This window comes from Cydia fagiglandana, chromosome Z (genome assembly GCF_963556715.1).
Source record: "Cydia fagiglandana chromosome Z, ilCydFagi1.1, whole genome shotgun sequence".
NCBI classification, from domain to species: Eukaryota; Metazoa; Arthropoda; class Insecta; order Lepidoptera; family Tortricidae; genus Cydia; species Cydia fagiglandana.
This window is the reverse complement of record NC_085959.1, coordinates 38890943-38904409: the sequence shown is the minus strand read 5'-3', so window position 1 is coordinate 38904409 and position 13467 is coordinate 38890943. Positions and strand designations below refer to the sequence as shown.

General features: G+C 37.0%; 1 protein-coding gene across 1 annotated transcript in view; it reads left to right on the top strand.

The window, feature by feature from the left end:
* Positions 1 to 12405, top strand: part of LOC134678407 (uncharacterized) — a 176069-nt gene extending 163664 nt beyond the window's left edge. Inside the window, exons 3-4 of the mRNA XM_063536978.1 lie at positions 8159 to 8269; positions 8774 to 12405. Of these exons, the coding sequence (XP_063393048.1) occupies positions 8159 to 8269; positions 8774 to 9794 (1132 nt within the window). The 3' untranslated portion in view covers positions 9795 to 12405. The remainder of the gene's footprint in view (positions 1 to 8158; positions 8270 to 8773) is intronic.
* Positions 12406 to 13467: the final 1062 nt, after the last annotated feature.

Below are 13467 nucleotides of genomic sequence, written 5' to 3'. Positions count from 1 at the left end.
TTTTCCGCGATTGTTCGCGACGCGATTGTCGCAAAGTGAATTGCAGCATGCGGAGTTGTATGGCCCCGCGCGCACTATGATAATAAAATCGCACCCCGGCCGGACCTCAGTCGGCATTTCGCTCTCCAAACCCCAACATCTCGGCACCTGCATCTCCAATGGAGTCTCAAAATGAGCCGCTAGATGTTGACCATTTAATTATGGAAATAGACGGGGATCACCTTTGTGTTATAAATGCTCAAAGTCATACAGCAATCGCATATTAAAGACACGTTTCATGACAAGCGACTGGTACGAAATCCATGTTGAGAATGAACAAATCGTCGAGTTTTTCATCGCAGTGCGCGCAGTGAATTTTCTGCGATATATTAACAGCGCGATTCTAAAATCGTGTCGCAAAAATTAAAATCGTGGTGCGCGCTTGGCCTATAATACCTTACATGTATACTCCTTCAATTTGAATTTAGAACTCATTACCTTAGATGTATACTCCTTCAATTTGAATTTAGAACTCATTATTTTTTTATGCCATATATATATAGACTTTAATATTATTTAGAACTGCTAAAAACAAGATCGGCTTACTTTAAATATTTCGTCAATTTTACCTTTGTTTCTAAAAACTGTGATATTTAACTGTCATATACTATTAATGTCTTCCAAAATTATTTTCTCGTAACTGGACTGAGGGGCTACCGCGAAAACCGAAATTCGCAATTTGCGGGGATCTTTCTCTTTTACTCCAATGAAGGCGTAATTAGAGTGACAGAGAAAAATGCTCGCAATTTGTGAACTTCTATTTTCGCGGTTATAGCCCTGAATCTTGTTGCTCACCGATCCGTTCAAAATTATACATAAGTACTGAATATAATTAATAGATATTATAATTATACAATTAATACAGAAATGTAATGGTACTTAATGAAAAGGAATATTGTGTATATTGTTTCGACGAATCAGATACTCTCAATAAAATCTATACATGAGGCCAAAGCTGTTCATAAATATTAAATGACTTTATTATCTCTATACGCCTTACTAACTCTATGTGTCCTATTGTGGAAAAAAAAACACAACGACAGTCAAGAACGGAATTCTTAATTTGAATTTTTCAGATTTTTGAGATGCCTAGTCCATTGGTTGGAAAGCCCGTTCGAAATTGAAACTTATTTGCAATATAATAAGGTCGTATTTTGTAGATGTCTCTCATACTTATAGTAGGCTATTGAGATAAAATTAAATATCCCACAAAAATAAGCAAGCAGGATTAAACTTTGTGTCAAAGACATAAGTCATAAATTTCAATGCCAAAGTTTTAACTAAGGATGTTTCTCGCTAAATATGAATTGACCAGTGTAAGCATCAGTTAGCTAGCCCTAAGCAACCAAAGGTCAAGCTGCAGTTGAAAAACTAATAAAGATAAAGTTAAGCTGATAATTTTCCCGCCGTCTCCATGCTTCTTTAAGTTGGGTATTGACTGGTCAGCTGCCTGTTAGCTATAGTTTTCGCTAAAATCGCCAGGACAGAGGTGAAAATTTTTGTATGAAAACTTGCAACTTTAAATGCATTTTTTGACGAAACTATTGCAGTCTAAAATGAAGTCAAAATCAGTCCATCGACTCAATTTTTTGCAAGCTTTCTAATGGTACCCCACACGATTCTTACAAATGAAAAAAGTTTCAGCCTACCCCTCTCAACCCCCTAAATTTCCCCCTTTAATAAGAAATAAGCAGTTTTGACTTATTTACAATATGAGTGGTGGTAATTGCTATAACTGTTCCAAATTTTAGGTATCTATGTCAAACGGTCTCTGAGAAAAACGTATTTAACTGATTTGCAAGACCGAAGTGATCCCATAAGTGTTCCGTAAACAAAGTTTTGTACGGAACACTAAAAATAAAGCAAAATTGTAGCTTTTATAATTTACACCCAAATTTTAACACCATTAAAAAATTCACACGGACAGAAACTACAATAAATTCAAGTTGTCTCGATAGAAAGTAATTACGAAAATACGTCTTAGTTCTCATTTATGTTTTGCTACCCTGCATAACATAGCACTTATATAATTATAAAATAGCTAATGATAAATCCGAAGGATCTGAAGAGCAAAACTTTAAAACTGTGGTTATATATAGTTATTTTCAAAATAGTGTCAAACTAAAAGGTAAAAACCCGCGCGACGGCTATTATCTTCCATCGGAAGTTTCTCGCAACGCGCCTTATCTTTAGTTTCCTCTTAATGACTTTTCATTGTAGCCTTCATTAAAAAACCGGGCAAGTGCGAGTCGGACTCGCGCACTAAGGGTTCCGTACCATAAAGCAAGAAAAAAACGGAAAAAAATGCAAAAAGAAAACGGTCACCCATCCAAGTACTGACCACGCCCGACGTTGCTTAACTTTGGTCAAAAATCACGTTTGCTGTATGGGAGCCCCACTTAAATCTTTATTTTATTCTGTTTTTAGTATTTGTTGTTATAGCGGCAACAGAAATACATCATCTGTGAAAATTTCAACTGTATCCGTGATAGCTAGCACGGTTCGTGAGATACAGCCTGGTGACAGACAGACGGACGGACGGACGGACGGACAGCGAAGTCTTAGTAATAGGGTCCCGTTTTATCCTTTGGGTACGGAACCCTAAAAACAAAGTTTTGTACGGTGCTCTAAAAATATGTATTTTACAAAAAGATACATGTATGTGATGCAGGAGGGTGGAACGACCCGGTAAGCAAATATAAATGCTTTTTTTGGAACAGTCATTTGATGCGCACGGAAACTGACACGCGTCGTTTAAGTGAAATGCCTGTACTTTAGAAGACGAGTCGCAAAATGTGCACATTGCCTTTTATTATTTCGTAGGCGCTTTCTTATTCAGTTACTCCTGTAATGATACACATTTTTATAACAAAGATTTATTTATTTCGTCATCATGTGTTAACATAAGGCGTCAGTTTAGGTAATAAGTCTATGGTCCATGGTTGCCTTTCGGTGTACGACATAAAAATATAGCTATACTAAAATCAAAATACCTAAAAGTATTTATGAAACGGATTTAGGTGCAAATAATTTAATATGAAATTAATAGTTATTTGTTTTACATGGGGGCAAAGTTGTTGTTTAACCGTTCGTGCTAATATTGATACCCGAACAAGCTAAAGATTCCAAATTTCCAAAAATGGAATCTTGAGCGTTGCGAGGGTTTCAAAGCACGAGGGTTAAACAAAATTTGCCCCTGAGTGAAACACAAATTTTTTCACCACACCAACCCATAGCAAATATTAAATGTAAAATGACAAACAAAATCAAATCCAAATGAATGTGATTAAATATTTACCATCCAAAATCATCATTTAAACGTCAATTCTGCCAGCAAAATAAGAAAACAACTCAAAATTTGCATTTGATTACTTTGCCTCACATGTGAATAAAATGCAACTTTGCTATCAGTTTTCGAAGTGCAAAGTAAGCCTTTCCGAGCTGGTGTGGTGAAAAATAATGTACATTACATGGTTTTTTTTAACCCGGAAATCACCTGTTGGAATTGAAATATACAGATAATAATTATGTACTAACCTTTATTTGTAATTTTTTCAATAACTTACCTGTGTACTTACTGTAATGTACTTACTTTGTAATTATATATGGGGTGTGGCCTGTAACACGAGCAAATAATTAAAACATAGATTGTACAAACGGTGATACTTTTGTCCAACAACTTTTAAAAATTATGAAGTATTTAGACTATCTATTTTTCATACAAAATAAATACCTATATTATCTTCAATGGACGCCATCGCCACGCCATATTATTGTGATTGACGTTGCTTGTCACTCCTTAAACATAACAAAATTCGCAATACATTGCGTCTTAGAATAAACTTTAAAGTGTATTAAAAATCAAACCACAAGTTATTTTTTAAAGTCGCTGAACAAATGTTGATCAGTATGAGGAGTACAGTCTACAGTTAAATTTTTTGCTCATATTACAGGCCACACCCGGTATTTTCAAATGGCAATTAGCCGTGTACCTCTCTCTCTTCATATTTAATAAAATAAGTGTATTAATTATGTTTTGTTTTAGTTTTTATTTTGTTTATTATAAGTTTTCCGGGATGCTCTGGAAATGGTAGGACAGAAATAACCTAAACTAATTACTTAGCTTAGGACAATGATACCTATAGTTCGTTTTTTAACCGACTTCCATTTCATAGAAGGAGGAGGTTCTGTATTCGGTTGTGGCTATTTTTTTTTTCTATGTACGTTCACCGATTACTCCGACATCCGTAGTCCGATTTGAGTAATTCTTTTTTTGTTTGAAAGGAGCTACCTCCGAGTTGGTCCCATTTTAATTTGGTTCTGTTCTGATGATGGGATCCATGAGGAATTGAGGGAACTCCTCAATTTTTAAAGGCACATCCATGGTGATTTGGGTGTTTTCTTAAGCAACTCGAGCATTTTCTCCAGAAAACCACCACTTTGATGAAGTAGACCTGATGATGATGATTGTTTTGATGATAATGATGATGATTTATTAAATGTAGTATGTTCAGCGATTACTCCGGCACCTGTGATCCGATTTGAGTAATTCTTTTTTTGTTTGGAAGGAGTTGCCTCCAAGGTGTTTCCGTATTATTTTTGGTTCTGGTCTGATGATGGAATCCATGAGGAATTGAGGGAACTCCTCAGTTTTTAAAGGCACGTGTAAAGTGATTTCGGTGTTTTCTAAAGTAACTCGAGCATTTGCTTCCGAACACCGCCAATTTGATGTAGTGCAAGTGTAGCCTTACCACGAGTTTGACATTGACATATTCGCTAAGTTAGCGACGCTAACGTCTTCGTAACTTACTTTTTATGCATCTCGCTCGCACTAATATTCCAGTACGAGCGAGATGCAAAGAAAGTAAGTTACACACACGCTAGCGAATAAATCAATGTCAAACTCTTGGTAAGCTGGTAAGGCTACTGATCGGGGGTTAGGGTTAGGAGTTAAGGGGTCGGGTAATGGTGGTTGAAGGGGTGCTGGTTCAGGGCCGAGGGGTACATGGATCAGGGGTTGACACGCTATGAGGTTGAGTGATCGGGGGGGTTGAGGGATTGGGTCAGTGGCGGGGCGGAGGATGGATTTAGTGTAGTGACAGGAATTATAATTTCCCAGGCGGACTCGAGAAAATTCCAGATTACATATTTATTAAAGTAGATACACGAATTTAGTGTTAATCATGATGTTGTTTTTCATTCACGCGTCGCGCTATTAACAATGCGTTAAAACTAAAAATGGAAAAATAAAAACTTTTTACAAAAAAAAGAAAACCGACTTCAAAAAGGATGAAATAAAATATTATCCTTTTTAAGTCTATGCGTTACCAACTGATATGTTTGAAGTCGGTGCCAAGCCAAGTACTAAAGAATACCCGTCAAAAATAATCAGCTTTATGACTATAAATCCCATTAGAACTGTACCATTAGAACTATTATAAATGTGTAAGTAATTCTGTCTGCCTCTTTGTCGCCTTTTCATGGCTAAACAACTGAACCGCTTTAGGTGAAATTTGGCAAGAACGTAAATTCCTTGAATTGTTTTATATTTTGAAATGTAGTCCTCTGAATAAGGGACGGGAAATAACTTCAGTCCCAATCCCACGCTTGCGTGCCGACAAACATGGTACGGACTGTGCCAAGAAGGTTTGATCGTGTGTTCTTAGGTACAGTCGACGTCAAAGATATGTCTTATACACTTTTGCACCTTACTCCTTTGTAATAAGACGAAAAGTGTAAACATATTTTTAACGTCGACTGTACCTACAGAAAGTACGTTCATTGTAAGGCAATACAACGTACATCAAAATCATGATATGCTTCAAAAGTTGGCTTGGCACCGACTTCAAACATATCAGTTGGTAACGCATAGACTTAAAAAGGATAATATTTTATTTCATCCTTTTTGAAGTCGGTTTTCTTTTTTTTGTAAAAAGTTTTTATTTAGCATTAGAAATAAGGTAAACAATCTTGATGTGTCTTTTAATTGAAAAACACATTTTAAAAATAAGTTACGGCAAATATGTAACCATTATGAATCTAATACGATCATTTATATTCTTCTGCTTTCATAAGTAATAGTTACTGATTTAAAAAGCGTTTTTCAATTAAAAGACATGTCAAGATCACTTACCTTCTTTCAAGTTCTTTCTATTGCTAAAAAAAACGAACTATACAGAATATGTAATTTTAGTTGCATTGGAAAGCCAAGTTTTACTACCTACCATGTGAAAGTTTGTTTGACTAGATGCTTGTTCGATTACTGAATTTAATAGTCTACTGTTCCCGGTTTGACTATTCGAGATGCTCGTACTACATTTTTAATTAGATCCACGCGTTTGCACAGATTAGTAACCTTTAACAGATACACCATATGCACCGCATAATAAGTAAATAACAGGTCCGTCTCGTAGTACTAATTAAGTAATTACTTCAAAGTAACTTGTGGCTTTCCACTAGAGAGGGTCCTTATGCTCCATGTGCAATTGTGCATAGTGAAGAGGTCCTTATTCCTGCCCTGTCCTTTTGCTAGATTTAGCATACAATAGATCACTTGGGAGCCTGATAAAATAGGTACCTACATTTGTCAAATATACGAAGTAGCCTGAGGATCGAGTTTTACAGGTAATCATACTGACCCTATTGCATATCGTGAAATATCCGTAAATGTGTTTTAGAGAGTGGCATGTCTCGTATACCATTATTTAATCTGTGACATATAGCTCTGCAGTGCCTTCTCATTAAGCCTGAGAATCCAGTGACAACCACATTTGAAATTCCCGACATTTAATGAAATCATCCTCAGAGTGCTCAAACATGAGAATGAATATGGTTTAATAAGCTTCGCTGCCATTTGGCTATATTATGCCATCTTATTGATTTTTCTTATATCATGTCACGTGTGGAAAGTGCAAAATTGCTGTTTCTTACATTGATTTATTGTTACTATGGAAAAAGGAAAATTGTTAACACTACTCAATTTGTGAATACTGGTACCGTCATACTTACTTTTGATGGGCAAATATTACCAACCCGGGTGTACATGTGCTACATGGCCTTGCCGGTTTCAACTATATACAGGGTGATTCATGAGACGTGAGCAGGACTAATCCTGCACACTCAGTAACTGATAATTGATCGATCACCGTCGTATTTAGGTGAAACAACCACACTTTTTCCTATTTTTTAACTTTTTGGTGAGGGCAAATTCAATTCTGTACAATCATGGTCACCCTACAAGACCTAATTAATAAACATAAAACCTCTTTAACCGTAATGACAGCATTTTGATTACGAAGAAAATAAACTGTCAACTTGAGTGAGATACGAGTTTTCAAAAGTAACCAGACCGTGATGACAGTGATGACATTTAATTAGACACAGAATATCGGTAGTTTAGTATTCTAAATTTAGGGTGACCATGCATGTCGTAAATAAATTAATAACTTTTTTTTTCAACACGACTAGAAAATTAACGTTAACCCCACTAATACTGATACGAAACAGTTGCTTATAATTTACGAAATGCGCAGTGTAAGTCCTGCTCACGTCTCCTGAATCACCCTGTATATATCCAACGGTCCAATGTTTCCTTTGTTGCCGCTATGGGCATGGTAAAAATCAGTGCCGCTTAGGGTTTGCGAATCCGAAATGTATGGGAAGATCCGCGGATCCGGATCCAGATCCGGATAATTTCATACATTTAGGATCCGGATTGCAAACCCTAGTCCCGCTCAAATCCAAGGTGTTTCAAGTGTGGACAAGGTCACTCCGGTGAATCTTGTGATGTAGAGGAGGATGACTATCAGTGTTGCTTGTTTAAAGGTTCACGTCAAGCCACTAGCCGGTTGCCGGTTTTTAGCTACGTTAGTTATAATAGTTCAATGGTTTCTACAAATAAAATTGATGATTAGTAACTATTTGTAGGCTCGTTTGCCTAAATTTAAAAAGGTAATGTAATTTTGTTACCTTAAAAGCTTAAAGCCGAACACTGACTATTTTTACCGCCGGACGATATCGGCCTGTCAGTTAGAACAAAAGTTTGACAGCTCCGAACAACTGACTGTCCGAACAACTGTCAAACTAGTATCTCTATATTGATAAGCATAATTGTCCACAGCCGAAGCGAGTCCGCCCTGAACAGCCCGACGGAGCCCGACGTGTCTCTAGCGGCCTCCCTTACGGACCCTATAGAGGCTACAACGCTGGAGGAGGCCCGGAGGACCATTAGGTAACATACTGATACCTTAAAAGTTCAAATAAGTAAATAATGGTAGATTGGAACCGTCCTACGGAGGCCGACGTGTCCTTAATAGCGACCTCCCTTACGGATCCTGTAGAGGCCACGACTCCACTAGGTAATCTACTGATACCCTAAAAGTTCAAATAAGCGTATGTCTCTAGCAGTCTTCAAATATACAAATAAATTAGTTACGGAAAGTTTCAAAAGTTGGAAAACTTCTAGGAAATTTCAGAAAAAAATTACAGGGAACAAAGGAAACTTTTTTTATAGCAATGGAAAATTTCGATTTCAATACTATGGCTGTGAGATTTTTCCATGTGTTTTCGTAATTTCGGAAACTTCCAGACAGCACGTAAGTATCTGGCACTTCCTAAGCCCAAAATCAAAGATCCTAAAACACTCACCACTCCTCGTATGGCATTACATTACGGGTCCTACTGCTACTTCTAGTAAAAATTGGAAAATTTCTAAATACAATATTTGTCTTTACAGAGACCTAAGAATGAAGTATCGCGCCCAAGCTCATCAGCTCCTAACCTGGCGGCGCGCGCACCGCATCCAAGAAGACCTCGTCTCCCGTCTCCAAATAGAGAAGGCCAACCAGCTCAAATCCCTCTCCAGCCAGCTCCTCCTCTTCGAATCACGCCTGGTCCGAAAACAGAAGGAAATCTGCAACATCATCGCCGTCAGAGAGTCCATCATTGCCAAACAACAGAAAGCCATAGAAGCCTTGCAAGCGAAACTACTAGAAAACGGAATAGAACCAACACAAGCCATCCCGGACTTCAGAGAAATGCTCCAAGACACACAAATCGCCGATTTCGATAGTCTCAACGATTCCGATTCAGCCGTCATTATGGAAGACGTCGATTCAGACTGTAGTAATCTCCCGCACGTACCACGCTTTAGAAACGCCGACTCGGTCACCATAGTACGATCCATCTCAGACGCTATCGATCCTAATTTAAAGTACAGCATTATCCGCCGTTCTAACGGCTTCCTCCGGCGTCCTGAGATTTTAGAAACTGTGTACAGCGTGGAAGAAGAAGCCGATGCGGACTCCATGAAAGGTCTAAGCGCTCAGAACTCGACAGAAAAAGAGATGAAAGACAATAAGACGGACGAAGAAAAACAGAACGAATCCACCAGCCTTCTCACACAAAGACGTGACAACTTCCGCATGAGAAGCGTAGTGTTAACCGAAGCGCTCAAAAGCATAGATGATGATAAGAAGAATGAGACCTGGGCGTACAGCTATGTTCCAAAGAAGACCGCATCAGACGACGAAGCTACAGAAAGCGACGAGGAAACGGAACGCAATCCGGTAGTAACCTACAACCGTGTTATGTCGAATCATCGGAACGTGACGAAACCAAAAGACGTGAAATACAAGAGGATAAACAAAGCCAAGTCGAAAAGCTTAGAGGAGTTGCGAGGTCGGCTCAAGAACTGGGTCGACAAAGGGAATAAGTTCGCAAACTTGACCTTGGAGCATGCGCAGAGCTACGCTTAAAGTTCCTTTGCGACTAGTCGCAGGTTTAAGAGGAAAGTGGACGACTGCGTCCATACATACGTACTTCCCATTATCCTCTCTAGATATTAGACTCGGATTTTTAAGTTATTTTACGAGTTAGGACATTTCAATTTTTGCCGCTCCTATATCTCTAATAATAATTTTAAATCTAAAAAAGCCAAACGAAGAACTGGTTAATATTCAGAGAGGAAATGGTGCCAACGTTTTTCTCTTAAACTAGTAGCAATTATTTCTAAATCTCTATACCTCTTTGAAACCTGGAGCTTACCTTTCTCGATGTTTCTACTTAAATATTTAGATTGTATGCCATAAATAAATTTTACTGTCATAAAACTCGAACGTTTATAGTTAGGGAAGTGAGGTTTTGCGAAGTATTTAAATTAGTTGAAGAGCCATTTCGAAATGGCCAATAACGTAACTCATAATTCCCTGTCAAAATAACTTATGACTGCCCGTGGTGAAATGGTCTAACTTCCTTTGATGTTAGAATTAGACCAAGATAAGTCTGCAACGATTTTAATAGCACAGGCAGTGCAAGTGTTATTTTAAACGTCAAACGTCCTATGAAAATATGTCTGATTGCGACTGTACATGAACATGATTAATTCCTCTTTACCTACGTTAACTTTGGCGTGTGTATATTTTGACAAATGGTAATATATTTTTGTGAATGTCTGTTACAACCATTAAATAAATTACTCAGTAGCGACATTATTAATGTGTAAGGATGTTTTGTTGTCTGACCGTATGCCTGGCATATTTGAACTAATTAATATTTAGGATAAAAGTACTAAACAACTGTTGCAATTAAATAAAGTCTTATAATGTTTAGATATTTGTGGTATTCTCAACCAAAAGGGTGCTTATTGTCGGTTGTCAAAAAGGCGTTATTTATATAGCTTCAATTTGAAATCATCCTACCGACAACCGATAATAAAGTACCTTTTGTTTGTAAACGTCAAATTTGTATTATACACACATCACAAGAAAATATACCTACATCACTTGTATTTATATCTTAAGTGGTTCAAAGACGTACCAGAAATTTTAATCCATTTACTTGTAACAAATCAATTTGCTACAATACTCGTATACATTGAATAATCTCGGCCCTTCTAAAAATATTTTCGGAAATTGCTATTGCGATCTAGATACATAATTAAAAATGTGGCGTTCCACGGAAAAGGGTACCTTATGGCACCTGGCCCTTTACGTCGCATAGCACCGCAATAGTATTGGAGCAGTGTTAATAATAGCGTAAGCGTCAACCGCCATGGGTGCCTTTACTCGTGGGACGTCACAAATATAGTTTCATCTTTGACTATTGTAAATAACGTTACTGTTTTACTGGAATATTTAACTACGACATAAATAAAAAAGTGTTAAAAAGGTATGTGGACAAATATTTTAGGCCTAAGTTGTTAAAAGCGTCTGATGAGTCTGTTAGCCAAGTAATTCAAAGTTTATCTCTATTTCAACAAACACAGTGTGAACATCATACATGCCTCGCGAGTACATGGCGATAAAATTTAATGCCTCGCGAGTGAAATGCCTCGCTCGAGCCCCCGACATTTGTGCAATAGTCAAATCTATGTATACATTTTTGACTTTATTTGGGATAAAGGTAAAGAAATGCGTAAATATTTATGATATAGACTGCACAGATATCAAACAGTGACATCCGAAGTGGCTAAATATATCTGACCACATCCTTCATTCTATGGTAACAAATGTGTGTTACGATTTATTTCGCCGTCATCTCTTTGGTGCTGATCGTTCCTACCTATCAGTTTAAGCCCATAAACCGTGCATTGATACAGGGAAAAAAGAGATGAAATTATCCTCAATAAATATCAGTAGGAATAAGATGCCTGTCACTTTCTAACAAATATGAAAATGCGAAAGTGACGCATGACATGACAGGTGATAAAATGCGATGATATCCATGCATGATCACTATCATAATTAGACAAGGTGCGAGTGGAAGTGGGACAGAAATAAACAGTCGATCAGTCCGAGCAGTTAATACTTCGCTTTACAGTGTAGCTAATTTGTTGTACAGTAACATTCCTCGCGAGGCATATTGGATTTAATTCTTGCTTTCTTCATTAAATTACAATGTTAAATAGTTCTAGACAAGCATGATGATTTGATGATACATGCGTCTCACTCTAATATATAGAATAGTGAATACGAAAGCTCCCTACGAAAAGTGAATATAATTGTTTTTTATTTTAATAATAACGTAAATTAATAGCGTATTCGTCCACGTTTGCAGGCAATTAAATATTATATTCAATTGTTACTCTGGGATAAATATTAATTAATTAAAAGCAGCTGATACACAGTTGAAATTATATCATATATAATTTATATATAAGATATGTACATTTTAATCAGTCGATGAAAAGGTGGACTAATGCACATGCCTCGATATTTTGCGAGTCAACGAATCTCGAGGCAGAAATCTCTGGAAAATATGTGATATTTCTAACAAATAGATGTCACTGTAAAATCCATGGCAATACTCTCATAATTTTAATTTTACTATTTTGCACCTTATGTTATAGTCATAAGGTTTGGGTAAATCAAATTACGACGACCGGTCTGGCCTAGTGGGTAGTGACCCTGCCTGCGAAGCCGATGGTCCTGGGTTCGAATCCCAGTAAGGGCATTTATTTGTATGATGATACAGATATTTGTTCCTGAGTCATGGGTGTTTTCTATGTATTTAAGTATTTGTATATTATATATATCGTTGTCTGAGTACCCACAACACAAGCCTTCTTGAGCTTACTGTGGGACTTAGTCAATCTGTGTAAGAATGTCCTATAATATTTATTTATTTTTATTTATTTAATTATATGTCTACCACTTATCTCGGGCGGTTGGTAAAGAAATTAGTATTGGGACTAAAACTAATTTATTAATAGGTACCTATATTACATATTTAATTAGAGTTAGACCAAGAAAAGTCTGCAGAGTTTTGATAGCCAACGCAGTCCAAGTGTTATTTTAAACGTCAAACTTCTATGAAATTTTTACGTGTAAATAACACTTGCACTGCGTGGGCTATCGAAATCGCTGCAAAATTTTCTTGGTTTAACCCCATAATACAAATCAGCTTCAGTCTTTAACCAGTCCGTAGATGAAATACCTTCTTACTAACCGCCTCGGTTGAACGGTAGACCTACCTATACGATGTTTTCCATGGATTAACTTACCTACCTATAGATAATAAGAAAAATATTCTTGATACTTGTTCTACTGTAAATATATCAATGTTTGTGAAATTAGACGTAAGTGTTGTTAATTCGAATAATACCTGTCCCTTTCTATTTTCTCTCTTGCTCAAACCTTTTGGAAACGGTTTCATCCTGCAAAGCGGGGAGCCTTTTTAAATAAGTCCGCCTTTTCTACTTAAATTGTACATTTTACACATATGTGTCATGCTTAGCAAAAAGGAGCCTTTGGATCACAAGAAAATTTTGCCATACGACGATTTACATATCGCATTGTAAGCGCCTCTCAAAGGTACCTTTTTCGCGTGCACGTCACATAGTCTACCTTCATGTAAGATATATTTAATTCCAGTAGACTCCATGTGAATTATAATGTGTTAGTTCCACTTGTTTATTATAACCAGTGGCGG